General features: G+C 38.9%; 1 protein-coding gene across 5 annotated transcripts in view; it reads left to right on the forward strand.

Moving 5' to 3' along the window:
- Positions 1–540: 540 nt before the first annotated feature.
- LOC108697509 (collagen alpha-1(XIII) chain-like) overlaps positions 541–14131 on the forward strand; it is a 201843-nt gene continuing 188252 nt past the window's right edge. For all 5 annotated transcript variants that reach the window (XM_041571115.1, XM_041571116.1, XM_041571117.1 and 2 more), the window contains exon 1: positions 541–1405. In XM_041571115.1, the coding sequence (XP_041427049.1) occupies positions 1115–1405 (291 nt within the window). In that variant the 5' untranslated portion in view covers positions 541–1114. The remainder of the gene's footprint in view (positions 1406–14131) is intronic.

Raw genomic sequence — 14131 nt, forward strand, 5'->3', positions numbered from 1 at the left:
ATGAAATATGTCAAATTCGGCCAAACCTACCTTCAGTAAACACACAACTTTAACAGAATACTGTATATGATACAAGGATAGATTTGGTGACACACCTAGCAAAGCAAAGCCCCTGGAACTGGAAAATCGAGTGAAGCTGCCCTTGGTCCATAGATAGGTAGAAAGCATGTGGTGGACTTACAAACTCTTCCTGCTGCGCTAAATCTATATATAATACACAAAAGCCATGAATATCTTGTAAATTATATCCTTATAAATGGTGAGTTCTGATGTCATCAGTTATAAATGGTGAGTTCTGATGTCATTTCTGTCACATAACTAACTGAAATTTGTGTATTATAATAAATAATGTACCCCCAGTTGTAAAATATGAGGATATTAAAAGTTACCTCAGAGTTCCATGACCATGATCTTCGGCCTCGTGTTTTTATATGATCATGAAACTCCTCGGTAACTTAAAATATCCTTATATTTTACAAGAGGGGGTACTTTATTCACTATATAAATATCTGTTGTGTGGGTATCACTTCAAAGCGGGTGGGAAGCTGATGAGAGGTGCTTTGGGGATTTGGAAGGGATAGGGGGATAGGATGTCCCACGCGCTGAACCCTCCCAGGCACTTTGCATAAATAAATAAATCAGCCCTCAGCGTGCAAGGAAGGAGTGGAGGAGGTTACACCAAAGGGGGGATTCAGTTGGTTCATCCGAGAGGGAGAGCAGCACAGTGTGTGTGTCATGTTACAAAGGAGAGAGAATCAGCCGCAGCACAACTCCCAATCATTTCACAATTGCACCTTCCTCATTGCAACTCTCTATGTGCTGCTGCTGCTGCTGCTGCTGCTGCTGATAAAATAACATTCACAGAAAGTGGCACAGCAAGCGACCTGGACCTGCCCACACGTTTCTTTGCAGTGGATCTATAATAGATATAACTACTTGGAAGGGTGGAGGAATATAAACTTACTGTGGCTGCTAATGCCACCATTCTATCCTGCCTGGAATTGACTAGATTGCTACTACTGGATACACCTTATATTCACTGGCACCCTGAAACCTGGAGAGCGCCCTTTTGTGGATTATTTATTCTATTTATTTATTTATTGTACTTCTGGCCATGGAGGGGAAGGAGGAGTGGAAAAGTGCTGCTGGGAATGGTGTCCTGGCAAGGAGTTCTTGGGACAATAGGCCACTTATTAATAGGACTCCGGTGCTGCTGGGATGTGGGGTCGTGGCTATGTCTGTCTCTTCTCTGGCTCTCACCTTCCTACTCTACCTGAGCACCTCGGCTCTACAGTCAAGGGTGTCTGTTCTAGAGAAGCAAAGGGTCGCTCAACTGTCTGCCCTAGTCTCCACTAGCCAAATAGAGGCTGCTATTTTAGGAAGAGTTGACCAATTGCTGGAAGAGGTTGGTACATGCTTTTTTTTTAATTTTTTTTACACCTTTCTGTTTAAGGTAAATATTGAATATTATGACAGGTATTTAGGACTGTGTTATCACGTGCTGCTCCAGAACAGACATTCACAGACACCTACCACTGTGTCCAAACTTTCTTTGAACTTTTTTCTGAAGTAAGTCCAGTCCATCAATTACCGAGAATCCTACTAATGACATTACTGTATTTTTTAATATATGTCCTAGTATTTTCTTTGGGTATGTGATTAATAACATCCAGTTATATTTATAGAAATAGATAGATTTATAAATCATGTATTATGTATTGTATATGATATAGACCAAGATTAAAATTCACCCGTGAGAGCATCACGGCGACCTATATCACAGGCATGTGGGATTTGTCAGAGCTTGTGAATGAATGAACGAACTACAAGGACAATTGCACATCTGGGCTGAATATACTGGGGGGTGGTTATCACTGCAGAATAATTAATGATAAGCACATTTCATAGCATCATCACTTAAACATCAAACAGAGAAACTCAAGGGTAATATTTTAGGACTGGTTGTAAAAGTGAATGTAGAAGCAAGACATTTTCATTCACTATCACTATACTCGTCATTATAAACACATAACTCCTCGAAAGAAGCCTCTTTAATTACAAGCCATCTGTCAGTTAATGACAAGATAATATAACCATCTATTACAACTCCCGAGAAACCAGAAAGCAAAAATATAAGTGCAATATCTATTACACTTCAATAGAAATGATTTAACATTGTGAAAAAATCAAATGATTGAAGATGTGACATTCTAGAAAGTCTGTTATACTTTACAGTGTTCTATAAAGATGATTGACATATTCCTGAATAAACCATACATTTCTAAAGGGATGTCACTAGTAGATAAAAATACTACTTTGCTCATGCTTTGCATGTGTAGTAGTATGTTGTTCACATTTACTTTCACAAATTGCAATGTACTTTTTCCTGCCTGGGGCTACCAGAACACATTGCTTAGTGTCACACTGGACCAAGTTATGTGGTCTGAACTTAATGTGCTTGGCTTTGTAGGTTTTTGCAGAATACACTTCCCCAGGGGACACAGTAAAGTAAAGATTAAAACACATTTAAGGGAGCATTTGAAGTAAATTGGACACTAACATTTATCTATTTGCATATGTCTGCATATTTTTACTTTAATGTGGTCTCACATTAGTAAATGATTTAATTCACTTATATACAGTTTGCCTTTTAGCAGTATGGGGGAATTCAACCATCATTGGCTTTATTTAATTACAAATGAATTATTTATATAGCTTGTAAACTGCTAAAGGACTTTTTTGTGGTTTTGGGTTGATTTTATGTCATGATTTTGTTTTCTGTGCAGTAGAAATTCATTCTAACTTCGAAGCAATAGGAATCAGACTAACACAATTATCCAAAATGCTTGGGACCTGTGGTTTTCCGGATAACGGATCTTTCCATAATTTGGATCTTCATACCTTAAGGCCACAAAAAAATCATGTAAACATTAAATAAACCCAATAGGCTGATTTTGCTCCCAGTAGTTAGGGTCAAGTACAATGTACTGTGTTATTATTAGAGAGAAAAAGGAAATCATTTTTTAAAATTTGGATATGTTTGATAAAATGGAGTCTATGGGAGACAGCCTTTCCGTCATTCAGAGCTTTCTGGATAATGGGTTTCTGGATAACAGATTCTTATACCTGGGACCTAGGATTGGGTTATTCAGATCAATACACAAAAGACAAAATCAAGTGTATGCTAATTGTGCGTTTGTGGGCCATTCTTGGCTGATTCACTTCATTGTTATTTAGTGCATTGGTCCACTGGGAAGCAATTTCCCATCAGATTGCAATTGGCCTTTAAATGTTTTTCATTGGTGCATGTGGGTGACCAGAAAGTGACAGTGGCTGATCCTCATACCCTAATCCAATGGTATTCTCTTGTTAGGACCACAAACTTATAAGTGGACCAGAGCAGTATCGTAAAGTATTGTCAAATTGCATTCATATCTGTGGCATCTTATTAGGTAAAATCAGGTCAATTTGGACATTTGGCTCTGTGGTTAAGTTAATTTGGGTTCATTTAGGGCTCTTACACACGGCCGTTCCGACCTGCGCTCCCCTGCGTTCCGTTTTTTGGCGTTCAGCCGCAGGGGAGCGCAGGAATAGACGCAAGTCATTATTTGAAATGGGCCTGTACTCACTAAGGCGCGTGTAGGCGCCGAACGCAGGAAAAATGCAGCATGTTGCGTCTGAACCTGCGTTCGGCGCCTACACGCGCCTGAGTGAGTACAGCCCCATTTCAAATAATGACTTGCGTCTATTCCTGCGCTCCCCTGCGGCTGAACGCCAAAAAACGGAACGCAGGGGAGCGCAGGTCGGAACGGCCGTGTGTAAGAGCCCTTAGATATGGAGAAACTGTGGGCTAACACAGGCACTATAATTTCTCCAGAGCAAACACTGCACCTGTGTCAGAAGATGCTTTTGTCCTCATAGTTGTGCAATAACAAATTTCCAGGCACCATTATAAGTATAGAATCATGTTTCTTGGCTGGTGGCCTTGTGTTGGACGCAACCCACAGGGTACAAAACCCATGGGCACATACCCATATTGTGTAAGTAAGATTTTGTTTAAAAAATTAACATATTTAAAGCACCTCTAATATTTCTGCTTTAGGGTCTGTTTAGCTGAATACCCATCAAGTGTTCAGTAATAAATCTGTGTATGGATACCCTTACACTGCTGTTCTGCAAAAGACAGGACCTATGCATCACAGTTATTTGGCTGAATGTTTCTGACAAGTGTGCTGTGCAGTTCATGGCTTGTGGACTAAGGGAGTGTTACAAAGTGACAGTTATTTCTACAGCTAATAAGAAACACGAGCACCGGCTGTCAAAAACAATGGCCTAAAATAGGCATTATAATTGAAATGATTCACAATATGTTTGTTATCTGCTGCTCTGTACACTGGTAGGAAATATGGAACGCAATATGGAACACGTTGTGTGAAAGAGATTTTCATTCTGAAACAACAGATTTTATATACAGTAGCTGATTCTGATTTAAATGCAATTTCAGCAAAGAGGATAGGGAATAGGAAATATCAGATTTGCATTAGAATCCAAACCTGGCAAAAGCAGTACATTACCTGTATAAAAAAGTGCTGCAGAACAAGTCTTCATCAGATTAGAAGTTGGACATCTAGCAGCAGAAGCTAAACCTGTTTCATTATTTGAATACATTCTATTAGGGGTACAAGAGAGGAAACTCATTACCGAGGGGCTATATAATAAAGTTTCCCATACTATTTCCCATAATGTAAATTATTATTTATTGTAGTCCAGGAATTTTTTTAATCTCTACAGTCTTGTAACCCATTACATCCATCCTTGTATTAAGATTGTTGTAAGGCTGAATGTTACTGCATATGGATAGAAAATACTGTGCACTGGTAATAATGGTTAAAACACTGAGCATACAGTGTATAATATACAGGTTATATAATATATTATATTATATAACCTTGTTAGTAGTGTGACCATGATTTTAGTAGTGTGACCAGTGATATACACAATATCTTGCTGATTGCAGGTCTGGGACGCTCTGAATTACAGAAAGGCCACCTCCCATAGACTCCATTATAATCAAATAATCCACATTTTTAAAAATTATTTCCCTTTTCTCTGTAATAATAAAACAGTACCTTGTACTTGATCCAAACTAAGATATAATTAATTCATATTGGAAGACCAGCCTATTGGGTTTATATAATGTTTAACTTATTTTCTAGAACAGGTATGGGATCTGTTATCTGGAAACCCATTATCCAGAAAGATCCGAATTACAGAAAGGCAGTCTCCCATAGACTCCATTTTATCCAAATAATCCAGATTTTTTTAAAAAGATTTCCTTTTTCTCTGTAATAATAAAACCGTACCTTGTACTTGATCCAAATTGATATACAAGTAATCCATATTGGAAACAGAACCAGCCTACTGGGCTTATTTAAGGTTTACATGATTTTCTAGTAGACGTAAGGTATGAAGATCCAAATTGCAGTAAGATCTGTTATCCGGAAAGCCCCAGGTCCCGAACATTCTTGATAATATGTCCCATACCTGTAGAAGATGAAGATCCAGAAATGGAAAGATCCATTATCTGGAAAACCCCAGTTCCCAAGCATTCTGGGTAACAGGTCCCATGCCTGTACTTACCCATGTTTAAATAGTTATTATAGCATTTACTCTTTTTACTTATGAGCTAAGTAATTTTTGAGCACACCTGCTGTAAGTGCATGAACTAAATGATTCTATTTTACTCTGCTTGGTTGGACACATAAGCCTTAAGACCTTCAGTATAGATTTCTAAACACTTCATGCCAAACTTTCATGGATCTGATGTGCCTTCAAGATATAGAGAAATGTCTCTATAGCTCATAAAATCTGCACATACTCATGCATATAAAGATTTCAGCATGCACTTCAAACAGTCGTTTGTGTGAGCCCTTGTTAACAGCAAACTGCAGTGTGGCACAAGTTTACCAGCACTTTGAAGCATGTATGCCAGGGATTATGTAGTCTAACAGGTGTCAGTCTGTGGCTTCTATTCTAAAACAGACCGAGGTGACTCAGAAGTGTTTATAATTCACCCTTCAGACTAAATGCAGATATAGAACTGTTTAAATTATGTTGGTAGGCTGTAAATTATTCAACAGTATTTGACTTGCTATATAAATATGAGTTTGTACTTATCCCATTTCCAGAGCTGAACATCTAATGTTTCTGGTTTGTGCAAGACATGGCTATGATATTAAATGCGCACTATTTATGGTTTACTGATTTGCACTTACAATATAACGTCTAAATGTTGTGACATGCCACTCACCTGCACATGCATTTTAGGGTTATTAGCGTTTGGTAGGCAGATAAGCGGAGACAGGGACACCAAAGCTTCAGACAAAACACAGGTTTATTAAGCACTAGGCATTCCCAACAAAAGGCAACAGAAAACATTCAGGGTACAGTTCAGCAACTTCAATGTAGAACATTCAGGGTCCCAGAGGGGATGGTATATTGATGTTCTCAATATGTACTCAATATGTGCACAACAGCCAGTAAGGCTACACTTCCCAATTTCCCTGGGGCAGTGGGGGCACTAGTGATATAAATGGGGCATGTAAGCTATTGTACGCAACTCACAGATTGCCCTGCAACTAACACAGTTATGGAAAACTCTGGCAGCCGTACATACAACAAAGATGATCTGACTCAATGGGCAAACTATCCTCTATTTACAGATATGTTTTATTTTCACATAGGCTATTTTGCTAATACCCATTTTAAGCTGTATGCAACTGATTAGTACCAAATTATAAGCAACTGAATTTCCCAGTAAATAGGTGGTGACAAATATTTAATTAAGACAGCATTCTTATGAATAGATGAACTGAACCACTGCTCATATTCACCCCAGATAAGTGCTGCATTTGCTATGCATACCTCCCAACTGTTCCGTTTTTGACTGTGCAGTCCCAACAGCTCAACCTTCAGTCCCGGATTGTTACTGAAATGTCCTTATTTTATATTACTTTAATCAGTAGCCACTGGTTACTGCCCATGCGCAAATTTGCCCAGTTTTGATAAATGACCCCCACTGTTTCTAAAACTTAATTGGCTTTTGGCAGAGAGCACAGAATACGTGGCAGGTGCACTTTGATACATTTGTTACAATTTTAGATAAGCAAAGAAACAATTGTAACTGTTTAAGATAAGAAGGTCTCTTGGGTAAACTGTGACTTGCAGCTTAAAGGGGTTGTTCACCTTTGAGATAACTTTTTGTATAATGTAGAGAGCAGTGGCATAACTATATGTTACTGGGCCCCACAGCAAATTAATTTTAGGGGCCCCAACATATCCAGAGGTTGTCCTGTTTTATCAATATTTATTGAAATTGTATATGAACTAGAGCCTCATGGGGCCCATATACCCCCTGGGCCCCCCTGCAGCCGCAGGGTCTGCTTGCTCTATAGTTACGCCCCTGGTAGAGAGTGATATCCTGAGACAATTTGCAATTGGATTTCATTTTTTTATTATTAAAGGTTTTTGAGTTATTTAGCATTTGATTCAGCAGCTCTTCAATTTGCATCTTAAGCAATCTGGTAACTAGGGTCCAAATTACCCTAGCAACCATGCATTGATTTGAACAAGAGACTGGAATATGAATAGGAGAGGCCTGAATAGAAGGATCAGTAATAAAAAGTAACAATAACAATACATTTGTAGCCTTACAGAGCCTTACATTTGTTTTTTAGAACGGAGTCAGCGACTCCCATTTGAAAGCTGCAAAGAATAAAAAGTCAAAAAACTATAAAAATATTAGAAATAAATAACGAAAACCAATTGAATAGTTGCTTAGAATTGGCCGTTCTATAATAAAAAAAATAAGTGTTACCTTAAAGGTGTACCACCCCTTTAAAGGGCAATTCACCTTCATTAGCTAAACTGTTATAACACATAAAACCACAGAAATGTGTTCAAAACTTTCATAACCTGCCAAATTTTGATAAAATGAACATGGTAAGTAGGGGGTGTGGCCACAAAAGGGGCGTGTTAAAAATGTCGCTGCACGGAACGTGGCAAATCCTTTTTGTCCTTCTTTCAATTTCCAAAATGTTGGGAGATATGGCAATGGTTGTATCTACCAAAAACATTGACTTTCAATACCACACAAGTATGGCCGCTGAACGCAAGTGCACAAAGAATGAGGCCTTGTGTGTGAACGGAAAAGGAATAACTTCAGATATAAGCATCCCTTATCGCTTATTTCCATCCACAGTAATAAGCTATAAGCAGTCTACAACATGTATTTTTCATGCACAATTGATACAGCGGCTTTAAGTGATAAAATGTTGACTGATTTTTTTCTGCAAAATGTCAGTAAGACTGAATGAAATACTGTCCATTGTTTAAAGTTAATTAGAGACAAATTTACTTTCTGCTGAGTAGTATTATCAGGACATGGAATCTTGTCCAGCTACGCGCGCATTTGTTCCAACTTGCTCCTTCATATAAAAGCATCTTGTATTTAATGTTAGCATCCCTTTAGGCATTGATTATCCATTTTGTCTCTCTTTCCTCTCCATTTTGTAAACTGTGTGATGTGAGGACATCTGTCATCTTCTGATTGTTGCTTTAACTGTAAATTACATTTCATTTTGGTCATTTTCTAAATCTCCACATTGGCTGTTTCACACTGTGTTCTACAGGCACATGCAGGACCGCCATCAGAAATCACAGGGCCCCATACGACAAAATTTCCTGGGCCCCCTGGGCTGCTCCCACCGCAAGCCCCACCTACAGGTCCGCCCTCCCCACCCCACAGGTCTGCCCCCCACCACACAGTAAAAAAAACAAAAAAATATTGGTGGCTAAGGTTCCCACATGTTAATAAAAAATAAAAAGATATTGGTGGTCAGGGCCCCCCATAAAAAAAACATTTGTGGCCAGGGCCCCCCCATTAAAAAATATTGGTGGCTAGGACCCCACATGAGAAAAAAATATTGGTGGCCAGGGCCCCCACCCCCACATTATAAGAAAATTGGTGGCCAGGGCCCCCACCCCCACGTTATAAGAAAATTGGTGGCCAGGGCGCCTTAAACGTCCATACCTTCCTGAAGTCAGCAGCTCTCAGAAAGATGGAGCCCCAGCTAATCAAGTAAGTGTGGCGTGGCAAGGCCCCCCTTACCCTGGGGCCCCCTACAACTCTCCCCCCTGATGGCTGCCCTGGGGCACATGTAAAGGCTATTCATTATGATGCACATTCTATTCCATTATGGCTATAGAATGCCTGGCAATTTTGCTAAAGATTCTATTTGTTTCTAAAACAATTTAGTAGAGAATAAAGGATCACACATTGTTGTCTTAAGTATGTGGAGTCTGTGTTTTCGTGCCCAAAGGCAACGGGCGAGATAATGGTGCTTGTACAAGTTTCCAAAGCGTTTTCTCTTAAGGCTGCTTTTCTCACATTTGAAAGTCAGTAGTTTGTCATTAGTACACCAGACACCTCCCTTTGCCTTTGAGGTTTGTTACAGCGGCTACTGCGATGCTTATTGTATTTTGTGACCGTCAATAAAGATATATTACTGTGGGAATTGCTGAAATGAAGTTAGTAAACCAAAACACTTTTTATGGCTTAAGAGTAACAGTACAATAGTAGTATTTAACTGTGAATAAAAGAGGGAATATATTTGTAGTGCATTTTTATTTTGCTAATACTGGTGTACATTCTATAATAAACACCAGAGCCATAATTTTGAGCCTAATACTCTGGATCAGGGGTGTCCAAACTTTTTGCAATGAGGGCCAGATTTGGTGAGGTGAAAATGTGTGGGGGCCGACCATTCAGCCTGACATTCTTTGAACCATTAACATCATTTAACTCATTTAAACAAGGAATCGCCTAGCTGTAGCAGTAATATTTGGGCACATTGGTGAAATGATCTGCCACTTGATCTACACTGCTGCCTGTGTGCTGAAGGTGTTCGTAATAGACACGACCGAACGACCGAGTTTAGGGAAGTCCGACCAATCCTTCGAAATTATCGTGCGGTTAGTGGGATTCGAACGATAGTACATCTTACGATTTTTCGGCCGACATCTGTCAGGAAATTGATCTGCCCGGTCAAAAAATCTTTGTGGGTCCCAGTGCAATCTATCTATGTTTGCAGGGCCAAGCAGGCAGCTACTGTTTGTTTTCCTGGCAAATTGGTCTTTTTAGTTGATGGTCAAATCGTACGATCGTTACGAGAAAATTTGGGAAATTAACATAACAAATGTACAAACTTTGAGAACAATAGACATCAATTTAACTGGATATTGACCATGTGAATAAGCTATTGCAGGTTCTTATTTGTACTGATTTGCACAACATTGTCTTTTAGCTTGGGTTCTATAGGTCTGCGGTTATTTGAACTATAATTCCAAGGTGTAAATTATATTGTTGTGAGCCGTTGTATAAATAGAAGCCACAAAGTGTAAGTTGATGGTAGCTTGGAGCCTTTTTGCAAGACCAAACAGCATACAGTACAAAAGGGGGTCTGAAAATAAACATAGAAATCTGCAAGCTTAAATTAAACCAGTAAAAACTGGTGGGTCTCCGGGCCCACTCCCATGCTGTATTTTCTGAAGCATATTTTTACAGAAAGAAATAGCAGGGTACCAAAAATAGTAAATTACTTTCAGTGTTACAATGAAATTTACATATATTTTCTGAAGCTTTGTGATCTAGTCATAAGTCAGCAAGTAGTGATCATAAGAAAGCCTGATTATTACTAAGTTAGTGCATTTATTCAAGCACCTGAAAATCTTGCATCAAAAACAAAACTTGATCTCCGGTCTCATTGTGTGTGACCTAGATACCACAGGATGGAGTATTTTTTCAATCACTCTAAGTGGTGTTTATAGTCATTTTGATAAATAGCCATAACTATTTTTACTAGTCTTCTATATTTGTATGCTATGACACTGATATATGAGGATTTTGCATTACACAGAGGCCAGTGGCTTGCAATGGCAGTTCAGATTGCAGCACTTTGCGCTGAAATCCATTACAATTCCCATAGTGTTGTTTTTTTTCTATTTCTAACTGTGCAGCTGCTGTTTCCGTAACTAATGCTGGTGATATTGCCTAGTAAATCATTATTTGAGTGCTAATGGGGAACTTCAGCTCACATCAACATCTTGGGGTCTATTTACGAAGCCTCAAAATTTTCTGGTCGAATTTTAAAGGGGAAAAAATCTGGATTTCTAGAGGAAAATTTTTTTTTTTGAGATTTGTTATGCTCCAAAGCTGCCAAAAGTCAGAATCTAAAGATACTCCAGCTAATACCTGTGAAAATCATGTAGAAGTCAATAGCAGATGGTCCCTTTAACTATTGGAACATGTTTTTTTACCTTCAGGTTTCTCAATAGTTCCAGGCTGTTTGTGTTTGTGCTGGTTTTTGTTCGATAATCCAAATTATTTGAGTTTTTAATCGACATTGCGAAAGAGTACATTTTCTGAGCTACATTTGAAAAAAATCACATGATTCGATTTTTTTTTGTTGCACCAATTGTCTCACAACATTTTCTTTGGTAATTTAAGGGGATTCTCTCGAGTTTGGTTGGATTTTTTTTAAAAACAGAGTAAGAAAAAGTTAAGTTTTAGCAAATAACCCCCATGTGTTATACTCAAGTGCCTGTTAGGAGCATTAAAATAGAAATGTATTCCGAAAAAAAATCATTGTCTTATCAAGCAGGTGTCTGAATGTGTTTGTACGTATGTACAGGGACGGCATTTTGAGACAGCTGGGGCGCACTGCAAGGTACACAGGTTTGCCCATTTGAACAAGCAATGAGTTTGAAAGCTTTTATTTAACTTTTGAATTTTATTATTGTAGTTTTACATTCTGGGAATATTAACCCCTAACCCCTATAAGCCACACTTTGCAACTGGTTCTTTTTTCTATACCATTCCAGGGTGCACCTAGGCCAAGAATGGACATGAACACACAAGCATTTCCATGATAATCAGAAAGAGGGGCACAGCAAGGCACTCCTTAAAAATAACTTGTGGGATTTCACCCTGTCTTGGTACAGGAGATATAGTGGCCAAAATGCAAAAACCAAGGACAATTTAGCAAATATTGGTACAAAGCCAGAAAGCATAGCAATTTGTGTTACTAGAACAGAATGCATGTAAAGTTGTATTTAGAGAAGGTGTGACTCTGGAATATCCCTTGGATTGCCTCCTAGGCTTTTCATCATTCAGACACACATGCCAGGGAGAGACAAATACAAGATATGCCTCTGATATTTTATGATTCTGCTGCTGATTATTATTATTAATAAAATATATTTATAAAACTCCAAAATAGTCCACATCACTGTCCAAAGAATAGGTGTATACATACAGATGAGATGCATTAAAACAAGAACTTATAAACTGTACAAGACATAAAGAATAGGGATGTAGCGAACGTCGGAAAAAAAGTTCGCGAACATATTCGCGAACTTGCGCAAAAATGCGAGCGGTTCGCGAACGGTTCGCGAACCCCATAGACTTCAATGGGAAGGCGAACTTTAACATCTAGAAAAGACATTTCTGGCCAGAAAAATGATTTTAAAGTTGTTTAAAGGGTGCAACGACCTGGACAGTGGCATGCCAGAGGGGGATCAAGGGCAAAAATGTATCTGAAAAATCTGCCTGTGTGTGCTTGGAAGAGATAGTGTAGGGGGAGAGCTGTTAGTGATTTCAGGGACAGATGATAGTAAGTTTGCTGGCTAGTAATCTGCTTGATACTGCTCTGTATTGGAGGGACAGAAGTCTGCAGGGATTTGAGGGACATTTTAGCTTAGGTAGCTTTGCTGGCTAGTAATCTACTGTTCTCTTTAAACAACTGCCATACGTTGACCTTGTAGGCATTGTTTGCCCAGTTTTTTTGGACGCAGCCACTGAAGCACAGTTGCCAGAAAAAATATGCCATATAAATGCTGAAAATAGTAATTTTTCGCCATACGTTGACCTTGTAGACATTGTTTGCCCAGTTTTTTTGGTTGCAGCCACTGAAGCACAGTTGCCAGAAAAAATATGCCATATAAATGCTGAAAATAGTCATTTTTTGCCATACGTTGACCTTGTAGGCATTGTTTGCCCAGTTTTTTTGGTCGCAGCCACTGAAGCACAGTTGCCAGAAAAAATATGCCATATAAATGCTGAAAATAGTAATTTTTTGCCATATACGTTGAGTCAACGTATGGCAAAAAATGACTATTTTCAGCATTTATATGGCATATTTTTTCTGGCCTCTGTGCTTCAGTGGCTGCGGCCAAAAAAACTGGGCAAACAATGCCTACAAGGTCAACGTCGTTGACCTTGTAGGCATTGTTTGCCCAGTTTTTTTGGCCGCAGCCACTGAAGCACAGAGGCCAGAAAAAATATGCCATATAAATGCTGAAAATAGTCATTTTTTTGGTCGCAGCCACTGAAGCACAGTTGCCAGAAAAATTATGCCATATAAATGCTGAAAATATGCATTTTTTTGGTTGCAGCCACTGAAGCACAGAGGCCAGAAAAATTATGCCATATAAATGCTGAAAATATGCATTTTTTTGGTCGCAGCCACTGAAGCACAGTTGCCAGAAAAATTATGCCATATAAATGCTGAAAATATAAATTTTTTTGGTTGCAGCCACTGAAGCACAGAGGCCAGAAAAATTATGCCATATAAATGCTGAAAATATGCATTTTTTTGGTTGCAGCCACTGAAGCACAGAGGCCAGAAAAATTATGCCATATAAATGCAGAAAATATGCATTTTTTTGGACGCAGCCACTGAAGCACAGTTGCCAGAAAAAATATGCCATATAAATGCTGAAAATAGTCATTTTTTGCCATACGTTGACCTTGTAGACATTGTTTGCCCAGTTTTTTTGGTTGCAGCCACTGAAGCACAGAGGCCAGAAAAAATTAAACCAGTAGGGTTTGCACCCTAGTTTGTAACGGTGGCGGAGGGAGGAGGAGGACGCTAAAGGACAGCTGTGTGTGGAGTCATGAGGCTTGAAGAGAAGGACAGCTGCATAGAAGTCAGAACAAGTCTTCCGGCGTGCAGTAACCCTCCGAGATCCACCCCTCATTCATTTTAATAAAGGTCAGGTAATCGACACTTTT

The sequence above is a fragment of the Xenopus laevis genome, chromosome 7S (assembly GCF_017654675.1).
Source record: "Xenopus laevis strain J_2021 chromosome 7S, Xenopus_laevis_v10.1, whole genome shotgun sequence".
NCBI lineage: Eukaryota > Metazoa > Chordata > Amphibia > Anura > Pipidae > Xenopus > Xenopus laevis.